The sequence below is a fragment of the Mchenga conophoros genome, linkage group LG9 (genome assembly GCF_057382185.1).
Source record: "Mchenga conophoros isolate Kocher_MC1m ecotype Shallow Benthic linkage group LG9, M_conophoros_male_GT1.1, whole genome shotgun sequence".
NCBI lineage: Eukaryota > Metazoa > Chordata > Actinopteri > Cichliformes > Cichlidae > Mchenga > Mchenga conophoros.
The window spans coordinates 13,537,045-13,555,320 of record NC_140534.1 but is presented as its reverse complement, the minus strand read 5'-3'; the positions used below and the strand labels follow the sequence as shown (position 1 = coordinate 13,555,320).

The 18,276-nt window shown below is 40.7% G+C and overlaps 1 protein-coding gene across 1 annotated transcript; it reads right to left on the bottom strand.

Annotated features, from left to right (window-relative positions):
• Window positions 1-9,537: 9,537 nt before the first annotated feature.
• Window positions 9,538-17,959, bottom strand: LOC146566973 (uncharacterized). Its single transcript, XM_085286618.1, has 4 exons — window positions 17,730-17,959; window positions 16,500-16,605; window positions 12,411-13,007; window positions 9,538-10,927 (listed from the first exon to the last, which is right to left on the bottom strand). Exons 2-4 carry the CDS (start codon window positions 16,515-16,517, stop codon window positions 10,313-10,315), a joined length of 1,230 nt encoding a protein of 409 aa, XP_085142744.1. The 5' UTR covers window positions 16,518-16,605; window positions 17,730-17,959; the 3' UTR covers window positions 9,538-10,312.
• Between the last annotated feature and the right edge of the window lie 317 nt (window positions 17,960-18,276).

The following is an 18,276-nucleotide window of genomic DNA, read 5'->3' as shown; positions in this document are numbered from 1 at the left end:
ATCGGTACCCCGCATGCGCAAGTCTTACGTCACTTCCTCTCTTTGCCAACATTCAATATATTTGAATGATCGGATGACACTACATTATTCCTAAAAGATGAAAATCAAATCTCTATTGCTATTGAAACAATCTCCACATTTTCCAAAGTTTCTGGATTGTACTTGAATATTCCTAAATGTGAACTTATGGCGATAAAAGAATGTTCGAAAACAGCTTTGTGTAACATTCCAACAAAACAAGAAGTTTGTTATTTAAGATAAGATAAGATAAGATAAGATAAGATAAGATAAGATAAGATAAGATAACCTTTATTAGTCCCACACGTGGGAAATTTGTTTTGTCACAGCAGGAAGTGGACAGTGCAAAAGTTATGAGGCAAAAATTAGAATACAATAAGAATAAATACAGTACACAACTGTACAGAATAGAATAAAATACTATATACAGTAGAATAAAATAAAATAAATATACAATAAGATAAAAATAGAATACAAATACAAATACTATATACAACTGAGTAAAAATACAACGATGACAGAAAGGATTATTTAGGTATCATAATAACCAAAATCAGGAAAGTAGAATCACTCAAAATTTTTATCCTATTCTAGAGAAACTCAAACACAGATTTAATCAGTGGCTCTTAAGAGATTTGTCGTTAAAAGGCAGAATATTAATAACTAAAGCAGAAGGCATCTCTCGTCTTACATACGCTGCATTGGCATTGCACCTTGATAAAAAAACTTATAAAAGAGGTTGATAAGTTACTTTTCAACTTTATCTGGAAAAATAGGACACACTACATTAGAAAAACAGTTCTTATGAACTCCTATGTCAATGGAGGACTTAATGTGTTAGATTTTAACACTTTAAATAGCACATTCAAAATAAATTGGTTGAAGAATCTAATTACTAATCCTACTTCCATTTGGAATACTATACCTGTGTTCATGTTTTCTAAGTTAGGTGGCACTGAATTTTTCCTTACTTGTAATTTTGATATTGATAAAATCCCTTTAAAAATCTCTGCTTTTCATCGTCAAGCTTTTTTAGCATGGACTCTTATTTACAAGCATAACTTTAGTCCACACAGTCATTATATCTGGAATAACAAGGATGTTTTATTTAAAAGAAAATCTCTCTTCTTAGATAGTTGGTTTAGGAATAACATTATTTTAGTCAACCAATTATTTGATTCAAATGGTACGATTTTCTCCTATGAAGAATTTTGTTTACATTTCAATTTAGCTATAAATTGTCACGATTATACCAAAGTATTTGGCTCAATACCATCAGGGGTTTGTATGCTGTTTAAGAATCAACCTAATATCACTTCATTCCACAGGCCGTTGGCATCTCCCATACAAACTTTTGTTGGCAAGATTTGCTTTTCTAAGCAATCTAAAAACAGCAATAAATCGATTAGAGCTTTATTTCAGAGTACCATAACCACGCTACCATATGTCATTTTTTTCTTGAACCAGCTGTCAGATGGTATTATGTGGAACGAAGTTTGGAAACTCCCTAATCAGTTTTTAATTACCAACAAAATTAAAGATATTTCTTATAAATTAATACACAGAATTTATCCTTCTAAAGATTATCTTCAAAGCAAATTCAAATTAGACATTGATACAAGCTGTAGCTTTTGTAAAACTTCCAAGGAATCTACTATACATCTTTTTTGGTTTTGTAACCTTGTACAAGATTTTTAGCAGAGTTTATGTGTTTTTATTTCAGAAAATATATTTAAAGGATTTGTACTGTTTTGGAAATATGTTTTGTTTGGTCTACACAAAAACCAAAGACAATTACACTTTGATAACAGATATATGATTAACTTGTTACTTTTAATGGCTAAATTTCATATTCACAAGTCCAAATGTTTAGGAAGACATCCCTCTTTTTATGTATTCTCCTTTGAACTTGTACAGAATCTTAACTCAATTAAGAACTCCACTAACCCAAAAGCTATAAAAACTATTGGTGTTTGTGAAAAAAGCAAGATCTTTCAATCACTTTATTCTTTGGCTTGATCAGTTACTTTCCCCCTAGCATATTTATATTGTTGTTTCTGAATACTGTTCGTGTATTTGTTTATCTATGCATACAATTCTTTTGTAAGTACAACACCATTATTGTAGTACTGTTTAATTCCGTTTTGTATTGTACTGATGTTTAAATAAAGGTTTGAGAAAAAAAAAAAATATATATATATAAAAAAAAAAAAAACACCCAGCACGCCCCTGCGGGCGGTTTATCCTTCAAGCTCGGGTCCTCTACCAGAGGCCTGGGAGCTTGAGGGTCCTGTGCAGTATCTTAGCTGTTCCCAGGACTGCGCTCTTCTGGACAGAGATCTCCGATGTTTTTCCCGGGATCTGCTGGAGCCACTCGCCTAGCTTGGGAGTCACCGCACCTAGTGTTCCGATTACCACGGGGACCACCGTTACCTTCACCCTCCACATCCTCTCGAGCTCTTCTCTGAGCCCTTGGTATTTCTCCAGCTTCTCGTGTTCCTTCTTCCTGATATTGCTGTCATTCGGAACCGCTACATCGATCACTGCGGCCGCCTTCTTCTGTTTGTCTACCACCACTATGTCCGGTTGGTTAGCCACCACCATTTTGTCCGTCTGTATCTGGAAGTCCCACAGGATCTTAGCTCGGTCATTCTCCACCACCCTTGGGGGCATCTCCCATTTTGACCTCGGGACTTCCAGGTTATACTCGGCACAGATGTTCCTGTACACTATGCCGGCCACTTGGTTATGGCGTTCCATGTATGCCTTGCCTGCTAGCATCTTGCACCCTGCTGTTATGTGCTGGATTGTCTCTGGGGCATCTTTACACAGCCTGCACCTGAGGTCTTGCCTGGTGTGATAGACCCCAGCCTCTATGGATCTTGTGCTCAGAGCTTGTTTTTGTGCTGCCATGATTAGTGCCTCTGTGCTGTCTTTCAGTCCAGCCACTGGTAGGATTTCTGGATATCAGCCACCTCCTCTATCTGCCGGTGGTACATACCGTGCAGGGGCCTGTCTTTATGTCAGTGGCTTCTATCTCCTCCTTTGGCCAGCCTATTACCCCAGCAGGGTACCTGATCACGGGCAGGGCGTACGTGTTGATGGCCCGGATCTTGTTCTTACCATTCAGCTCTGAACGGTAAGATGAGATATATAGATCTAGATAGATATAGATATATAGATCTATAGATATCTATATATATCTATATAGATATAGATATCTATATAGATATCTATATCAAGCTGTTGAGAAATGCTAGGAGCTAACTGGGCGCTAACCGTATCATTCAAATATATCTATATCTATATCTATAGATATAGATATAGATATATATAGATATATATAGATATAGATATATATAGATATATTTGAATGATACGGTTAGCGCCCAGTTAGCTCCTAGCATTTCTCAACAGCTTTTTCATTGCTCAAAATAAGCGTCACACTCACAGGAGGCCGGTAAACCAGTTGAAACGGTGTGCAATTTATCAAGACTCAACCCCAGGTAGGCCAATTATGGATCTTCGGATCAACATTATGTCAGCAGCTGTTCTCAACTGTGAACTACGTTAAAAACAAACACCGTTCACGCCTCACAGATGACAGCTTACAGTCCTGTGTAAAGATGAAAGGGACTTGGTACAGCCCCGATTTCCAGATGCTGTGCGCAGAGGTTCAGGAGCAGAACCTCTCCGCTCAGGTGCGTCCGCCTGAGCGTTTATACCGCTGTCTGCTTTGGTCGCAAAGCCATCATGGATGTCTGTGGAGATCTGGCTTTTTTTAGATTCAGTTAAAATCAAGGCACTCGAAAAGATCCTCTGGAAAAGAGTAATATTCTTGAAACAGAGTTTAACACACAGAATTATAAGGACAGTAAGAAATTACACACAGAATATAGCGAGACAGTTAGCAGAAAGCAAAGTGAAGCGAACCCCATGGTGAAGAGCCTTTAAGCACAAACATAACAAATTTGCAAAGGGATAACAAACAGTCGTTATAATTAATCACACATTGAAATATCAGACAAATCAACAATACAGCTCTTCCAATTAGCTGCTCGTTAATATTATGCTGAACACAGTCCAAAAGATTCAACAAGTCACATCAGTCTCTACTGTCTGTCTACTGTTTACTATAATAGCCAAGAAGCTAAAAAAGGTAAACAGCAGTTTTCTCAATTCCTACTGAGTGTTATCGTTTCAGGACAATACCAGGTAAGCAGATGTGTCGTTTACTTTTGTGGGATTTTACACAACCCAGGAAAAATAATTAATACATAATAGGCTTGGAGTGAAGATATGAATCATAATCAAGCAGCCCGCCCCCTCCCCTTTCGACAGGTTGTGTGTGAGACTTCAGCACAGCATCAAGCAGGCGCACCGAGGGCCCTGACACACGTTAACGCTGTCATCAAGATTGACACAATTGACACAATTACAATTTTTAACCCATCTGGAGCGCAGAATGCACGAACTTTGGACAAACTGTCCGAAATACATTGACAGAGACATTTCAGGGATTTCTGATTTCTGCGCTCCAGAACGGATTAACTGTGTAAAATTTTTAATCACGTAATCGTGATGTCAGCATTGACATTAAGTTTAACCCTCAAACCTCAAGAGAATCTTTCCTTCTCTTCAGATTCACTGTGATCCAGTGATGGGAGTGATTTCAGCCCTGAGTGATCACGCTGATGTTTGCACAGAGCAGACAATGAGGTGAATGTTTGGGCACATTGGTAACAGTGAAACAGTTTATTAGTAACGTGGGATCGTTTGTGTTCGGAGTATGAACTGAAATTCCTGAAGCTCTTGTCACACTGGTCACAGCTGTAGTTTCCTTCCATGTGTGCCCATTCATGAAAAATACGATTACCTGATTGTGAGAAGCTTTTGTCACAGTGTCTGCACTTGTATGGTTTCTCTCCTGTGTGGACTTGTTTGTGTGTTTTAAGCTGACCTGCAGTAATGAAGGATGACCCACACTGATCACAGAGGTGCTTTTTAACCCCACTGTGAATCAGTTCATGGCGTTTTAATCTACTTGATGTGGTGAAACTTTTCCCACATTCTTTACAGTATTTCAGTTTGTCTCCAGTGTGTCTACGTCGATGTACTTTTAAGGTGTATTGGTGACTGAAAGCTTTCCCACAAAGGTCACAACGAAAGTCTTTCCCACCACCACAGTGAGGACAGGGTTGAGAACTGGATCCATCTGTGTCGCTCTGCTTCTAAACAAAGACACAAAGACAGTGTAAGTCAGTCCTTCAACATTTTTATCCTGAACGTCGCCTGAAATAAAGAGCATCTCTGCAGACGTCCAATTACATTTTACTGTTTCAGTTAACACACTCAGTTTACTGGGCTGCAATAACTGAGAAGGCAGACCTCCATCTGTGGGGAAAGAGCGAGACACCTGCCTGTCCCCTGTGCTTTGGAAGAGGGACCCTAGAACACCTCCTTAGCAGCTGCCCAAGGGCCCTGGCCGATGGTCGGTATCGTTGGCGGCACGACCAGGTGCTCAGAGTAGTTGCTGAAAAGATTGCCTCAGCAATCAGCACCAGCAAGCATCATCATGCTCCGAGGAAGGCAATCTCTTTTATTAAGGCTGGTGCGCCCACATTTGACAACTGGCCTCCTCAACACAGCCTCTGATTGGCAGCTACAGGCTGACCTGGGTAAACAACTAAAGTTCCCTCAGAACATTGCAAAAACATCACTCCGGCCAGACATGATAATTATTTCTGAGGCCTCAAAACAGCTGATCATGCTGGAACTCACAGTGCCCTGGGAAGAGCGGATTGAGGAGGCCAATGAAAGGAAACGAGGAAAGTACCAGGAACTAGTGCAGGAGTGCAGGGGAAGGGGCTGGAAGACTTTCTATGAGCCCATAGAAGTGGGTTGTAGGGGCTTTAAGATAAGATAAGATAAGATAAGATAAGATAAGATAAGATAAGATAAGATAACCTTTATTAGTCCCACACGTGGGAAATTTGTTTTGTCACAGCAGGAAGTGGACAGTGCAAAAGTTATGAGGCAAAAATTAGAATACAATAAGAATAAATACAGTACACAACTGTACAGAATAGAATAAAATACTATATACAGTAGAATAAAATAAAATAAATATACAATAAGATAAAAATAGAATACAAATACAAATACTATATACAACTGAGTAAAAATACAACGATGACAGAAAGGATTATTTAGGTATCATAATAACCAAAATCAGGAAAGTAGAATCACTCAAAATTTTTATCCTATTCTAGAGAAACTCAAACACAGATTTAATCAGTGGCTCTTAAGAGATTTGTCGTTAAAAGGCAGAATATTAATAACTAAAGCAGAAGGCATCTCTCGTCTTACATACGCTGCATTGGCATTGCACCTTGATAAAAAAACTTATAAAAGAGGTTGATAAGTTACTTTTCAACTTTATCTGGAAAAATAGGACACACTACATTAGAAAAACAGTTCTTATGAACTCCTATGTCAATGGAGGACTTAATGTGTTAGATTTTAACACTTTAAATAGCACATTCAAAATAAATTGGTTGAAGAATCTAATTACTAATCCTACTTCCATTTGGAATACTATACCTGTGTTCATGTTTTCTAAGTTAGGTGGCACTGAATTTTTCCTTACTTGTAATTTTGATATTGATAAAATCCCTTTAAAAATCTCTGCTTTTCATCGTCAAGCTTTTTTAGCATGGACTCTTATTTACAAGCATAACTTTAGTCCACACAGTCATTATATCTGGAATAACAAGGATGTTTTATTTAAAAGAAAATCTCTCTTCTTAGATAGTTGGTTTAGGAATAACATTATTTTAGTCAACCAATTATTTGATTCAAATGGTACGATTTTCTCCTATGAAGAATTTTGTTTACATTTCAATTTAGCTATAAATTGTCACGATTATACCAAAGTATTTGGCTCAATACCATCAGGGGTTTGTATGCTGTTTAAGAATCAACCTAATATCACTTCATTCCACAGGCCGTTGGCATCTCCCATACAAACTTTTGTTGGCAAGATTTGCTTTTCTAAGCAATCTAAAAACAGCAATAAATCGATTAGAGCTTTATTTCAGAGTACCATAACCACGCTACCATATGTCATTTTTTTCTTGAACCAGCTGTCAGATGGTATTATGTGGAACGAAGTTTGGAAACTCCCTAATCAGTTTTTAATTACCAACAAAATTAAAGATATTTCTTATAAATTAATACACAGAATTTATCCTTCTAAAGATTATCTTCAAAGCAAATTCAAATTAGACATTGATACAAGCTGTAGCTTTTGTAAAACTTCCAAGGAATCTACTATACATCTTTTTTGGTTTTGTAACCTTGTACAAGATTTTTAGCAGAGTTTATGTGTTTTTATTTCAGAAAATATATTTAAAGGATTTGTACTGTTTTGGAAATATGTTTTGTTTGGTCTACACAAAAACCAAAGACAATTACACTTTGATAACAGATATATGATTAACTTGTTACTTTTAATGGCTAAATTTCATATTCACAAGTCCAAATGTTTAGGAAGACATCCCTCTTTTTATGTATTCTCCTTTGAACTTGTACAGAATCTTAACTCAATTAAGAACTCCACTAACCCAAAAGCTATAAAAACTATTGGTGTTTGTGAAAAAAGCAAGATCTTTCAATCACTTTATTCTTTGGCTTGATCAGTTACTTTCCCCCTAGCATATTTATATTGTTGTTTCTGAATACTGTTCGTGTATTTGTTTATCTATGCATACAATTCTTTTGTAAGTACAACACCATTATTGTAGTACTGTTTAATTCCGTTTTGTATTGTACTGATGTTTAAATAAAGGTTTGAGAAAAAAAAAAAATATATATATATAAAAAAAAAAAAAACACCCAGCACGCCCCTGCGGGCGGTTTATCCTTCAAGCTCGGGTCCTCTACCAGAGGCCTGGGAGCTTGAGGGTCCTGTGCAGTATCTTAGCTGTTCCCAGGACTGCGCTCTTCTGGACAGAGATCTCCGATGTTTTTCCCGGGATCTGCTGGAGCCACTCGCCTAGCTTGGGAGTCACCGCACCTAGTGTTCCGATTACCACGGGGACCACCGTTACCTTCACCCTCCACATCCTCTCGAGCTCTTCTCTGAGCCCTTGGTATTTCTCCAGCTTCTCGTGTTCCTTCTTCCTGATATTGCTGTCATTCGGAACCGCTACATCGATCACGACGGCCGTCTTCTTCTGTTTGTCTACCACCACTATGTCCGGTTGGTTAGCCACCACCATTTTGTCCGTCTGTATCTGGAAGTCCCACAGGATCTTAGCTCGGTCATTCTCCACCACCCTTGGGGGCATCTCCCATTTTGACCTCGGGACTTCCAGGTTATACTCGGCACAGATGTTCCTGTACACTATGCCGGCCACTTGGTTATGGCGTTCCATGTATGCCTTGCCTGCTAGCATCTTGCACCCTGCTGTTATGTGCTGGATTGTCTCTGGGGCATCTTTACACAGCCTGCACCTGAGGTCTTGCCTGGTGTGATAGACCCCAGCCTCTATGGATCTTGTGCTCAGAGCTTGTTTTTGTGCTGCCATGATTAGTGCCTCTGTGCTGTCTTTCAGTCCAGCCACTGGTAGGATTTCTGGATATCAGCCACCTCCTCTATCTGCCGGTGGTACATACCGTGCAGGGGCCTGTCTTTATGTCAGTGGCTTCTATCTCCTCCTTTGGCCAGCCTATTACCCCAGCAGGGTACCTGATCACGGGCAGGGCGTACGTGTTGATGGCCCGGATCTTGTTCTTACCATTCAGCTCTGAACGGTAAGATGAGATATATAGATCTAGATAGATATAGATATATAGATCTATAGATATCTATATATATCTATATAGATATAGATATCTATATAGATATCTATATCAAGCTGTTGAGAAATGCTAGGAGCTAACTGGGCGCTAACCGTATCATTCAAATATATCTATATCTATATCTATAGATATAGATATAGATATATATAGATATATATAGATATAGATATATATAGATATATTTGAATGATACGGTTAGCGCCCAGTTAGCTCCTAGCATTTCTCAACAGCTTTTTCATTGCTCAAAATAAGCGTCACACTCACAGGAGGCCGGTAAACCAGTTGAAACGGTGTGCAATTTATCAAGACTCAACCCCAGGTAGGCCAATTATGGATCTTCGGATCAACATTATGTCAGCAGCTGTTCTCAACTGTGAACTACGTTAAAAACAAACACCGTTCACGCCTCACAGATGACAGCTTACAGTCCTGTGTAAAGATGAAAGGGACTTGGTACAGCCCCGATTTCCAGATGCTGTGCGCAGAGGTTCAGGAGCAGAACCTCTCCGCTCAGGTGCGTCCGCCTGAGCGTTTATACCGCTGTCTGCTTTGGTCGCAAAGCCATCATGGATGTCTGTGGAGATCTGGCTTTTTTTAGATTCAGTTAAAATCAAGGCACTCGAAAAGATCCTCTGGAAAAGAGTAATATTCTTGGAACAGAGTTTAATAAACAGAATTATATGGACAGTAAGAAATTACACACAGAATATAGCGAGACAGTTAGCAGAAAGCAAAGTGAAGCGAACCCCATGGTGAAGAGCCTTTAAGCACAAACATAACAAATTTGCAAAGGGATAACAAACAGTCGTTATAATTAATCACACATTGAAATATCAGACAAATCAACAATACAGCTCTTCCAATTAGCTGCTCGTTAATATTATGCTGAACACAGTCCAAAAGATTCAACAAGTCACATCAGTCTCTACTGTCTGTCTACTGTTTACTATAATAGCCAAGAAGCTAAAAAAGGTAAACAGCAGTTTTCTCAATTCCTACTGAGTGTTATCGTTTCAGGACAATACCAGGTAAGCAGATGTGTCGTTTACTTTTGTGGGATTTTACACAACCCAGGAAAAATAATTAATACATAATAGGCTTGGAGTGAAGATATGAATCATAATCAAGCAGCCCGCCCCCTCCCCTTTCGACAGGTTGTGTGTGAGACTTCAGCACAGCATCAAGCAGGCGCACCGAGGGCCCTGACACACGTTAACGCTGTCATCAAGATTGACACAATTGACACAATTACAATTTTTAACCCATCTGGAGCGCAGAATGCACGAACTTTGGACAAACTGTCCGAAATACATTGACAGAGACATTTCAGGGATTTCTGATTTCTGCGCTCCAGAACGGATTAACTGTGTAAAATTTTTAATCACGTAATCGTGATGTCAGCATTGACATTAAGTTTAACCCTCAAACCTCAAGAGAATCTTTCCTTCTCTTCAGATTCACTGTGATCCAGTGATGGGAGTGATTTCAGCCCTGAGTGATCACGCTGATGTTTGCACAGAGCAGACAATGAGGTGAATGTTTGGGCACATTGGTAACAGTGAAACAGTTTATTAGTAACGTGGGATCGTTTGTGTTCGGAGTATGAACTGAAATTCCTGAAGCTCTTGTCACACTGGTCACAGCTGTAGTTTCCTTCCATGTGTGCCCATTCATGAAAAATACGATTACCTGATTGTGAGAAGCTTTTGTCACAGTGTCTGCACTTGTATGGTTTCTCTCCTGTGTGGACTTGTTTGTGTGTTTTAAGCTGACCTGCAGTAATGAAGGATGACCCACACTGATCACAGAGGTGCTTTTTAACCCCACTGTGAATCAGTTCATGGCGTTTTAATCTACTTGATGTGGTGAAACTTTTCCCACATTCTTTACAGTATTTCAGTTTGTCTCCAGTGTGTCTACGTCGATGTACTTTTAAGGTGTATTGGTGACTGAAAGCTTTCCCACAAAGGTCACAACGAAAGTCTTTCCCACCACCACAGTGAGGACAGGGTTGAGAACTGGATCCATCTGTGTCGCTCTGCTTCTAAACAAAGACACAAAGACAGTGTAAGTCAGTCCTTCAACATTTTTATCCTGAACGTCGCCTGAAATAAAGAGCATCTCTGCAGACGTCCAATTACATTTTACTGTTTCAGTTAACACACTCAGTTTACTGGGCTGCAATAACTGAGAAGGCAGACCTCCATCTGTGGGGAAAGAGCGAGACACCTGCCTGTCCCCTGTGCTTTGGAAGAGGGACCCTAGAACACCTCCTTAGCAGCTGCCCAAGGGCCCTGGCCGATGGTCGGTATCGTTGGCGGCACGACCAGGTGCTCAGAGTAGTTGCTGAAAAGATTGCCTCAGCAATCAGCACCAGCAAGCATCATCATGCTCCGAGGAAGGCAATCTCTTTTATTAAGGCTGGTGCGCCCACATTTGACAACTGGCCTCCTCAACACAGCCTCTGATTGGCAGCTACAGGCTGACCTGGGTAAACAACTAAAGTTCCCTCAGAACATTGCAAAAACATCACTCCGGCCAGACATGATAATTATTTCTGAGGCCTCAAAACAGCTGATCATGCTGGAACTCACAGTGCCCTGGGAAGAGCGGATTGAGGAGGCCAATGAAAGGAAACGAGGAAAGTACCAGGAACTAGTGCAGGAGTGCAGGGGAAGGGGCTGGAAGACTTTCTATGAGCCCATAGAAGTGGGTTGTAGGGGCTTTAAGATAAGATAAGATAAGATAAGATAAGATAAGATAAGATAAGATAAGATAAGATAAGATAAGATAAGATAAGATAAGATAAGATAAGATAAGATAAGATAACCTTTATTAGTCCCACACGTGGGAAATTTGTTTTGTCACAGCAGTAAGTGGACAGTGCAAAAGTTATGAGGCAAAAATTAGAATACAATAAGAATAAATACAGTACACAGCTGTACAGAATAGAATAAAATAATATACTATATACAGTAGAATAAAATAGAATAAAAATATACAATAAGATAAAAATAGAATACGAATGCTATATACAACTGAGTAAAAATACAACGATGCCAGAAAGGATTATTGGACTTAGTGTTATTGCACATGTAGGCCGGCTGGGCGTGGCTGGGGCAGCCAAGAAGAGGGCCATCCAGGCTGTGAGTGAAGCGGCAGAGAAAGCCACAAGGTGGCTGTGGATCAAGAGGGCTGATCCGTGGGTAGCTACTGGTACGCAAGTCGGGGCCTGATCACCCCCGGCTGGGTCGCCTGGGCGAGGGTGTATGACCCGAAACACCTGATGACCTTAGGATACATCACTGAAGATGAGTACCAGTGCATCCAGGAGATGTGTCTTTATAGCAATATTACCACCATAATACTACAGTAATATTAAAATCATAACTGACATGAAAATCTGAATAATCACTCAGAGCTGCTTTTCCATGCAGTAGAATTGCTAACATGCTAACACAGTTTAATGAGCAGAGTTGTTCCAAACAGTCAGGCTAAAATGACAAGATAACAATACAAATACATACCTCACAGTAACTGCACTTGTAGAGTCTCTTTCTGGTGTGGATCTGTTGGTGTAGGCTCAGGTTAAGTGGAGATTTAAAAGTCTTCTCACACAGGTCACATTTATAAGGTCTCTCCTCAGTATGGGTAAACATGTGTTGTTGTAACTTCGCATGTGTTGTAAACTGTTTGCCACACTGATCACAGCAGTACACATCTTGTCTGGTGTGAATGCTTAGGTGTCTATTTCGATTCCCTATATGGCTGAAAGTTTTTCCACAGATGTCACAGCTGTATGCCTTAATTCCAGAGTGGGTAACTAGATGCCTCTGTAAGCTGCTACTGTGAGTAAAAGCTCTGCCACACTGATCACAGTTGTATGCTTTAACTCCACTGTGGATGAGTTGGTGTTTTTTTAGAACATCCTTCCAGGAAAAAGTCTTTCCACACAAGTCACAGCTGAACGGTCTCTCTCCAGTGTGGATGACCTGATGATGTTTTAGATTACCCTTCTCAGTAAAATCCTTCCCACACTCGTCACAGCTGTATGTTTTCTCTCCCTTTCTTGGTTGAGGTTTGTCGGCCTCCTGAGAGCGCTGACTTCTCACTCCATGTTGGTCCTGCAGTGACAGAGATACAGAGGCAGTGAGTGAAATGCAGTCGTGGAACAAACTCAACCTTGAAATTCCCAACATAGTATGGAGCCCTGCAAGGGACATGAGAGGAAAAAAAATAAAGATGAACTTTTGCGAGATTTTGCAAAAGCCTTCAAATGCAACCTGTGAAGGATGCAGTCTATTTTGCAAGATCTTGGAAAACGTCTGTTCATCTCAATATTTTTCTCCCATGTCCCTCGCGGGGCTCCGTAACATTAACACTAGTTTTAGACCTGAAGGTGGAGTGTGGCACCAAACCCCTTAAAGGTCTCTTATCCCCACCTGCTGGTAGTTCTAACACATTACATCCAACCTGCTGTTAAAATAATTAATGACTGTTTAAACACTAAAATCATGCCCATCCCTGCTGCTTGTACACAAATATTAATGCCTCCATACTAACACACACAGAATAGTAATACACGTTTACCAAGTGAATACTTTTATACTTCCCATTTCCTATCATATATTTTTATGTTTTTTCTAATTTATTCAACATTGTGTGCAATTTTTCTCTTTTTTTTCTTCTTTTCTTTTTTTTCCCTTCTTTTTTCTCTTATTAGAATACAGAAAATGTTCAAGTAATTAGACGCAAATTCCACTAAAGGACGGATGGCAGTTGCTGTGACATTCTTGGAAAGGAAGAAAACTAAACCAGACAGAAGATAAAGTAAAAAAGCTAAAAAATGAAAAAGAGCCCCCAGAAGACATCAGCGCAGCTCAAAGGGGTCACAGCCCAATGGATCAGTGGTTGTATTTATTACAACAATCTCAAATGAGTTGCGTTAGAAACTCTACATTGGTAAATCATTCATTTAGAACAGTCATCGACAAACTGTTTGTGAATCAAGCCATTCTATGTAGGCAGCTACTGAAATAAGGATAAAAACAGGTCAGCGCCGTGAATGCTGCAGTGTTTTGTAACATAACTGTGTAGGCTGCTGACTCCCATTCTAAGACTCAATCTCTGTCTCTCCATTCACAAGAGAAACAGACAAGACAGACTGACAGTGGGAGGGAGATATGATTAAAGTGGAAATGAGACAAAAAAAGATCTGAGAGAGACTGAAGAGGACCGAGGACAACATAAAGGTCACCCACTCACAAAGGAGAGCAAGATGAAGAACATGCCCAGAATAGCAGCAGATAGGTCAGATGAAGAGAGAATCAAATAAAGTCATTAAACAATTCTTAAACGGGAATCACACGAAAGCAACCCAAATAACAACAACAAAAAAAGTCTGTTTTTCTCTTACAGGTCACCGCTGCAACTAATATGGCGTCCACCTACAAATCACGAGCAGCTAAGCAGCAGCTTTTTTTTTTAGGGCTCCCTCTGGACACATATATCTTTAGTTGTTTGTCATCTGCCATTCAAAACACAAAAGACAAAACCAAGCTGCACAAGATCGTGAGTGCTGGTTACACAGAGGCTGATGAATATGGAAAATGAAGCATAATAGAAGCGGCTTCAAAGAGCAATATACTCCTCTGAGCAGTGAATGGTCAAGCAAGCATGTTGTTATTCAATCTGTCACAATGTTAGAGGGCTACAAAAAGGGAAGGACAGATGAGGTGATGTACACAACACAGAACTAATGGTGTTAAAAAACAAAACACTATTGGTTTAAAAAGTTGCTATTTCAATTTTAATAAAATCTTAATGTGTGTGTGTGAACACACACTTGGTAGCAATGAGGAGGGAAACTGCATTTTATAACCTGTGGAAAAAACCACAGGCTCTGGGTGGTGCAGTAATTATCACCACTCTCTCTGTGTCTGTGTATGTTCTCTCCGGGTACTACTCCTCCTTCCCATAGTCCAAAGACATGGGTGGAGATGGTTAATTAATGATTTTATTTATTTTTTTTGCCTGTCCCGTTTGGCTCTTTTGCCATCAGAATTATTGTCTAAAGGCAAAGAAAGATGCCCAACGGATTTACTTTACCAAACTGACCATCCCAGCCTTGCCGTAATGGTCCATTTGATTCACCTTTTATTGTTTATTTTATTTTCACTTACTGAATACGGGACAGACTTGACTGGGGGAAAGAAGGGGAGAAAGAAAGAGAAACAGCTGAGAAGAGGGACGGGGGAGAAGGGCAAAAAACAAAAACCAACAGAATGAGCAGAAAAATTTTTTTTAAAAAATGCATATATCGATCACCTGGATCACCTGTTGAGAAAGAAAAAAGAAAACAAGCAGAAGAGAACAAGAGTAATAGAATAAACAACATCACAATGATATATGGGAATATGACAGTAAATACTAAATATTAAACATTATTGTGCAGCACATAAGATCAACAGAACACAGTGTGCTTTGAGGTAGGAGCCAAAAAGGGTGTAGTTTGTGGGTGTGATCACCCGTGTGTACACCTGTGAGCATGGACGCGCTTGTTTTTTTAAAAGGTTCCTTCATGTAATAATCTGCTAGAGGGTGTGGGGGGGCCACAGCCCCATCCACCAGGGCATGAAGCAGGTAAGGAGGAGATCAAAACTCCAGACATCCAGAGGCCCCCAGAACACAAGAGACCAAGGAAGACCAACAGAGGGGCAGCTGCGCCACTGTCCCAGAAAGAGCTGAGGAGAGTCCCAGATGAGGGCTCACTCAGCAGCCGCGGAGCAGAAGCCAGGGGGAGTTGCAGTGACGCGCCCGTGAGCTCCGCCGGCAGCCAGCCGTGCCTGAGTGACCGAGCCCCAGGCCGAGAGGCCGGGGGCACCCCACCTCCGAAGTGGCCCGAGCGAGCCCCAGGCTCCAGGCCCCGATAAGCGTCTGCCAAGGAGTGAGCCGGTGTGTACCCGGACACCCATCCCCAGACACAAAGAACCACCAACGCACCGATGTCTGAGGGAGTCCGCCACTGGCAGGGGAAGTGGTGGTGGGGGGAGATAGCCCTCCATACCTTGGAGGGCCTGAGATGTCCCCAGAGAGGTGGCGCCTGATACCCAACCTGACATATAGACACAGACATACAGGCACACACATATACAAACATCCATTTCCACCCATATGCAATTACCCAGCACTCAACCAACGTGCAATTTTTCTCAGTGTGTTGCTAGCTGCTGTTGTAGGTTCGGCTGCTGTACATCACAGAGAGAGAAAAGAAAGAGACCTAACGTCACTCAGAGATGGAGAAAGATAAGACACACAGGACAGGAGAGGAAGAAGAGAGGTTAGATTTAAAGGGAAGGACTGCTCAGTGGGATTTGATCAACTGGAGATTAAAGCTTACATGTAAGTCCTCATGTGTTGAAATCAGATATTGGGTCTGTACATGTGACATTATGTTTTTTTCATAAACTGAAAGATGCTGCAAAACAATCTGAGGCAGATTATTTAGTGAAGTGATTGTATATATAATAATATACAACACAGTCATATAACAGGTTGGGAGGATGAGAGTTTTAGACGTGACTGATTATTTGGTGAAACTGTGATATTTTCCTCACCTCCTGTGTTGAGCTCATTGTTTCCTCTGTAGTGACTCAGCTGAGTCCAGATGGCTGAAAATGTTCCTCTGCTGCTCCGTCAGACTCTTCTCCTCCTGCTGATCAGCTGGGACACAAAACAGATCTTTGTTAGGCTCCACACTGCACTGAAGAGTCAAAGTGTCTCATATGTTCATCTGACAACACAAAGTACAAATTTCACTCTGATTGCTTGTAGAAATCTTGTGAGACGTGTTGTGCTGCAAAGTGAGGAAACTCTCTCACTCACTTATACTTCAGGAGGAACTTTGTGACATTGGCTCTAATATTCTAAGCAGCCCTTTACTATGACAGGGCCAGAAAGTCCTATTTGAAGGTTTGGGAGAAGGACCATGTTAAAGGTGGATTGGGGTTTATACACTTTGTTATGATACAGGTAAGGCTGTAAGAGCCTGAGAAGGTGTCCTGAATGAACCTCTAAAACCAGTTTTCAGCTAACAACTCTGCTTCAGTCTGGAAAACAGCAACTACAAGTTTAAAGACTCCATCAACAATTCACACCCAGCAACAGCCTGAACAGCTCCTCCTGTGGTTTCCACAAACAGGGACAGACCTGTTACTCCCCCACCCCACACTTTCAACTCCTTCAGCCCCCCAGTCCCACCACCTCCACCATTCCCCGACAACCAATGATTAAAGCTCATTGATCAAATGCTGTGATTGCAGCGACTCACTCACTGTGAACGGTAATCATGGTCATTGATCAGTGGTTTCAGTGCTTTCCTTCCTGCTTTGTCTGCAGCTGTGTTTGACACAGGAAGACATTTTTACATTCTTCACGATTATATTTTATTCTTTTTGGGGGAAGTGCAGCTTTAAACCTTCACATGATTCAAGTCAACCCAACAAATCAATCTGAACAATCACAGGTGGGAAAAACTTCTGTAGATAAAATAAAAACCAACATTCAATCCACAACATGATTAAAAACATGATTAATTTTTTTTTTCTACCAAATCACCAGGAGCTGCACATTAACCACCACAATATATTTTATTCTCTGTGCTTCAAATATGAACACTGTTTGCAGTGCTAATGATTAGTTGGTGTTTTTCTCCAAACACTCTCACTCTTCTCTCAACGTATTCACAATAAACTGTGAACAGACACCGAGGAGAGCAGCAGAAGACCTCATTCAGGAGCTAAACTCAACATGAACTGAACTCACAGTAAAGTTAGCTCGGTGCTTACCTTTAGATGAGCCCACAAACCAAGAGAAACTCCGCGATGAAGCTGGAACTCTTTTCCAAACACAGGAAACAGATCAGGGAGCAGAGACCCACGTGGTTCACGCTGATCTCAGCTACGATCCAGGAGACAAGGGTGGGCAGATCGATGCAGATATCGATCCAAACGTTGGTACTACTGTAGTCTCTTTGAATTAAAAAGCAGCTCTCCTGTGTACCTCTGTCACTACCCAATCCGTACCGGAAACCGAATCGGTACCCCGCATGCGCGAAGGGTGTCTACTTCCGGTCAAAGCGTTTTACGATAGTTACGGGTCAGAGTATCTGTTAAGAATAATAAGTATCTCTTAAAATGTTTCCAATAATGAAACATTTCAATACAATGTAGACAAAAACGAAAAATTTAAAGATAGTTACGGATCAGGACTCCCCGATCCCTACCGCTCATGCGCAAGGGTTTTCTTCTTCCTCTGTTTGTTTATTGGCAGTTTACTCCCCAGTGTACGAGGACACTGCCACCTGCTGACCGAGCGAATAAACCCTATTGTTAA

Bases quoted from the DNA above. Each gene is read 5' to 3' on its own strand.
- LOC146566973 (XM_085286618.1), bottom strand. The intron at 10,928-12,410 runs GTATGTATTTGT...GTCTTTGTTTAG, and splicing joins ACAAGTGCAGTTACTGTGAG to AAGCAGAGCGACACAGATGG.